General features: G+C 42.6%; 1 protein-coding gene across 1 annotated transcript; it reads left to right on the plus strand.

Moving 5' to 3' along the window:
* The first annotated feature begins 241 nt into the window (after nt 1–241).
* On the plus strand, nt 242–1,909 carry LOC112762847 (uncharacterized). Its single transcript, XM_025808673.1, has one exon. It carries the CDS (start codon nt 242–244, stop codon nt 1,907–1,909), a length of 1,668 nt encoding a protein of 555 aa, XP_025664458.1.
* The last annotated feature ends 2,344 nt before the right edge of the window (nt 1,910–4,253 follow it).

A 4,253-nucleotide genomic window follows, 5' to 3' on the forward strand; every position in this document is an offset into this window, starting at 1 on the left:
GATAAAGATCACAAAAATAAAAAATATTATAAAAGATTTGATTCTACATCTTAAACATTATAAAAAGATTTAGTTCTTCTTAATAATTTTGATATTAAAGGTCCTTTTTAATAATTAAATCTTCCTAACGGTTCTTCAGAATAATTTTCCCTTTAATATATCCCGTTGGACAGTTCGTCTGAATTTTTTTTTATTATTTTCTATTTGTATTTCCTTATTAAAGTTTTATTCATTCGTTTATATGAACATCATAAAAATAGATATAGATAAGAGTTGGATCTCAAGGCCACAAGGTAGTGTCGAATACAAGGCCGGGTTGAACAAATTTTTGGATTTCGCATTTGCGAATGCATCATCCGATGGGATGATACATTGTCCATGTCCTTCGTGTGGGTTCCGGCTATTCCAAACTAGAGAGGATGCTTACGATCACTTGCTGTTAAAATCGTTTCCTGCTAAGTATACTTTTTCGTTACATCACGGGGAGAGACACGTAGGAGAGAGTTCTACTGAGACACAAGAAACTAACCATGGTAGCGACTACCGAGATCCAATGCGCGACATGGTTCGTGAGGCATTCAACTTTCCAGGTTCTGTTGTCGATGAAGATGACTCGAGCAACAAAGATTTTGAGGGGGATGCCGAAGAGTTGCCTTATTTGTACAGCAAACCTAGTCAGGCAGCCCGTCATTTTGATGAGCTGCTTGAGGATGGAGAGCAGGAATTGTATCCGGGTTGTGCGAAATTCTCGAAGTTGGCTTTCTTGGTCAAGCTATACCATATAAAGTACATGTGCAGCGTGAGCAACAAGGCATTCAGAATGATACTAGAGTTACTGTGTGAGGCCTTTGAGCATGCAAAGATTCCGACTTCACTGCACGATGCCAAGAGGATCATACGAAAGCTCGGTATTGCGTACAAGAAGATAGATGCATGTTCGAATGACTGCATGCTATATCAGGGCAGCGATCAAGAACTGTCTAGGTGCAAGATATGTGGGACCTCGAGATGGAAGCAAAAGACTAGGAGGAATTCCATTGTCCGGATCAATGTGGTTGTTAAGAAGAAAGGGAAGCCGCAGGCGGCGAAGGTTCTTCGGTACTTTCCCCTTGTTCCACGACTGCAGCGGATGTTCATGTCCAGTAAGACATCTGTTGACATGTTGTGGCACAAGAAAGGTCTTAACTCGGATGGTTTTTTGAGGCATCCACGAGACGGAGAGGCATGGAAGGCATTTGATAGAAGATATACTCACTTCAGTGTCGATCCACGCAGTGTTCGCTTAGCCTTAGCTAGCGATGGCTTTAATCCCTTCAGAAATCTCAGCTCAAGGTACTCGATCTGGCCCGTGATTCTCATCCCCTACAACCTACCCCCATGGAGTTGTATGAGACCCAGCTCTTTCTTGCTGTCTATGATTATCCCCGGTCCCAAGATGCCTGGTAATAACATAGATGTCTACTTACAGTCGTTGATAACAGAGTTGAAGCAGCTGTGGGGTGGTGTTGATACGTACGACGCTAGCGAGAAAAAAACATTCAAGCTGCATGCTGCGCTAATGTGGACAATCAGCGATTTTCCAGGGTTGGGCAACTTATCTGGGTGGAATACGTACGGTGGAAAAGCATGTCCTACGTGCAACCTGGATGCCGAGTCTAAGCGACTCACGTTTAGTCAGAAATGGTGTTTCATGGGTTATCGGCACTTTCTGAATCAAGGCCACAGATTTCGGCAGGACCGAGTCAGATTTGATGGAAAGGTAGAGGTCAGAGGTCCGCCTGTAACATTGTCGGGTGGAGATATTTTGAGACAGTTGGATAATGTGCATGTCAAGCTTGGCAAGGTGCAAAGGGAAGCCGGTAAAAGAGCGCGCGGACAACAGGCTGCATTACAAGATGAGTCTCCTTGAAAAAAAAGGAGTATATTCTTTGAACTCCCATATTGGGAGTATAATTTGTTGCGTCACAATCTAGACGTGATGCACATAGAGAAAAATGTGTGCGACAACATTATCTACATGATACTGAACGATAGTGGTAAATCCAAGGACAACCTCAAAGCTCGAAAAGACTTCCAGCTGATGGGAATTAGGTGTGAACTCTGGCCACGAGAAGATGGAAAGTATCCCACTGCAATATTCTCCATGTCGAATTCACAGAAGGACGTTTTTCTTAGGAACTTAAAGAATGTGGTCTTTCCAGATGGTCATTCAAGCAACATATCTCGCTGTATTGACCTACAACAGCGAAAAATAACCGGCTTGAAAAATCACGACTCCCACATTCTCATGGAACATCTTCTCCCAATAGCTATCAGGAATGTATTGGAAGCCCCAGTGGCAGTCGTCCTGGCTGATTTGTCAACTTTCTTTAGACGACTATGCAGTAAATCTATAGACCCTCAACAACTTCCTCTCCTACAGGAACATGTGATCCTCATTCTTTGTCAAATGGAGATAATTTTTCCACCATCTTTCTTCACAGTCATGGTACACCTAACTGCACATCTGGTCGAAGAGGTACGCCTAGGGGGCCCGGTCCATTATAGGTGGATGTATCCAATTGAAAGGTAACTATAAGACTAATTTTACATTTGAGTTATTTCATAAGCTAACAACCTAACACATATCTCTCTCGTAAAGGTACCTAGGTCGTCTTAAGCAGTACGTGCATAATAGGGCAGCACCGGAAGGATCAATTGCAGAGGGCTACTTATCCGATGAGATTCTCACTTTTTGTTCGAGATATCTGGATAACGTTGAAAGCAGGATCAATCGACCATTGCGTGTTGATGATCGACCGAGCGAAGATGCGAATAATAACACGACAAGCATGTTCCCACTGATTGGCAAAGCGATAGGGGATTCTGAGAGTTTGAATCTTTCACCAACCGAGAGACTTCAAGCACATCGTCACGTATTGGTCAATTGCGCAGCTGTGGAGAATTTCTTAGAGTAAGTGCAGTTATTACACTTAGAATCATATTGTACCCGAAGGCAATATTTGTTTATACCTTTAACAGTAGATCCACATGGTATGCTTAGGGATTTTTGGGCTAGTAGAAAAAGACAGCTACGAAGTATTGGCAAAAGAAACGAAGCCTACATTGACAGGGTTGTCCATAGAGAATTCGCCGAGTGGTTCAAGAATAAGGTGAATCTTCTGTGTGGCTCTTCCATTTATAGTTTTGTTAATATCTTGCCTCCTCCCACTCAAATCTAATAATCTTTATTTCATTGGTAGATACCACTGGGAAGTACGATGCACCCGAGAGAACTACAGTGGCTCGCATGTGGCCCCAATATTCAAGCAAAGCGCTTTAAGGCGTACAATGTCAACGGATTCGGGTTTAGAACCCTATCAAGAGAGGATGGAATGAGAGCCCAGAATTGCGGGGTTTGTGTCACTTCTGACACTAGAAGTTATGCAAGCGCTCGTGACAGTAACATGGCTGTTGGTGGCGTCTCCTATTATGGAAGATTGGTAGATATCATTGAGCTGAATTACAATGGCCAATTTTCTGTGGCCTTGTTAGATGCATTTGGGCAGATACCACGTCCGGTAGAGGCATAAAGCAAGACATTTTGGGACACACCTGTGTTAACTTTAGCAATCTGATTCACACTGATGATCGTGAAGATGACGAGCCGTACATTCTTGCTTCCGAGGCTCGCCTTGTATACTATGTGGACGATGAAGTCGATAAGAAATGGAGCGTAGTGGTCCATGTGAAGCCGAGAGATTTGTTTGACATGGGTGAATACAATGAACACTGTGAGGTCGAACTTTCCCTCCAACAAAGTCTGACTGATTTGTCTAAGCGTGATGTTGAAGGTATCTCGTTGACAAGGGATGGCGACTTAGAAGAACCCATGCCTGACGCATTCAAAACCGGTGAAGATGCTGCTGATTCCTAGATATATTTGGATAACAATATATGACATGCACACTTGGACCTTTCCCCTTATTATACTCTTGAAATTTCATTTATAAGCAAATAGGATAATAATAAAAATCAGTCGTCTGGATCGACTTTGATCTTATTTAATTTTGCCTTTTTTAAGTGTATGTATCTTGAGATTTAATATGCAAGACCTGTATACTTAGAGTTCTCTTGCTCACCCTTTTATGTGTTGGGACTAAGCAGAAAAATTAGAAGAGAATGACCTCTTTATGTGTGCCAGCAGCTTTTTTTTCGTCCGCTCGATGCAAGAGGCATCTCCGTTCTCTTCACTTGAGCACGCAATTTCATTC

This window comes from Arachis hypogaea, chromosome 17 (assembly GCF_003086295.3).
Source record: "Arachis hypogaea cultivar Tifrunner chromosome 17, arahy.Tifrunner.gnm2.J5K5, whole genome shotgun sequence".
NCBI classification, from domain to species: Eukaryota; Viridiplantae; Streptophyta; class Magnoliopsida; order Fabales; family Fabaceae; genus Arachis; species Arachis hypogaea.

Coding starts and splice junctions, on each gene's coding strand:
- LOC112762847 (XM_025808673.1), top strand. CDS start 242: ATGAACATCATAAAAATAGATATAGATAAGAGTTGGATCTCAAGGCCA.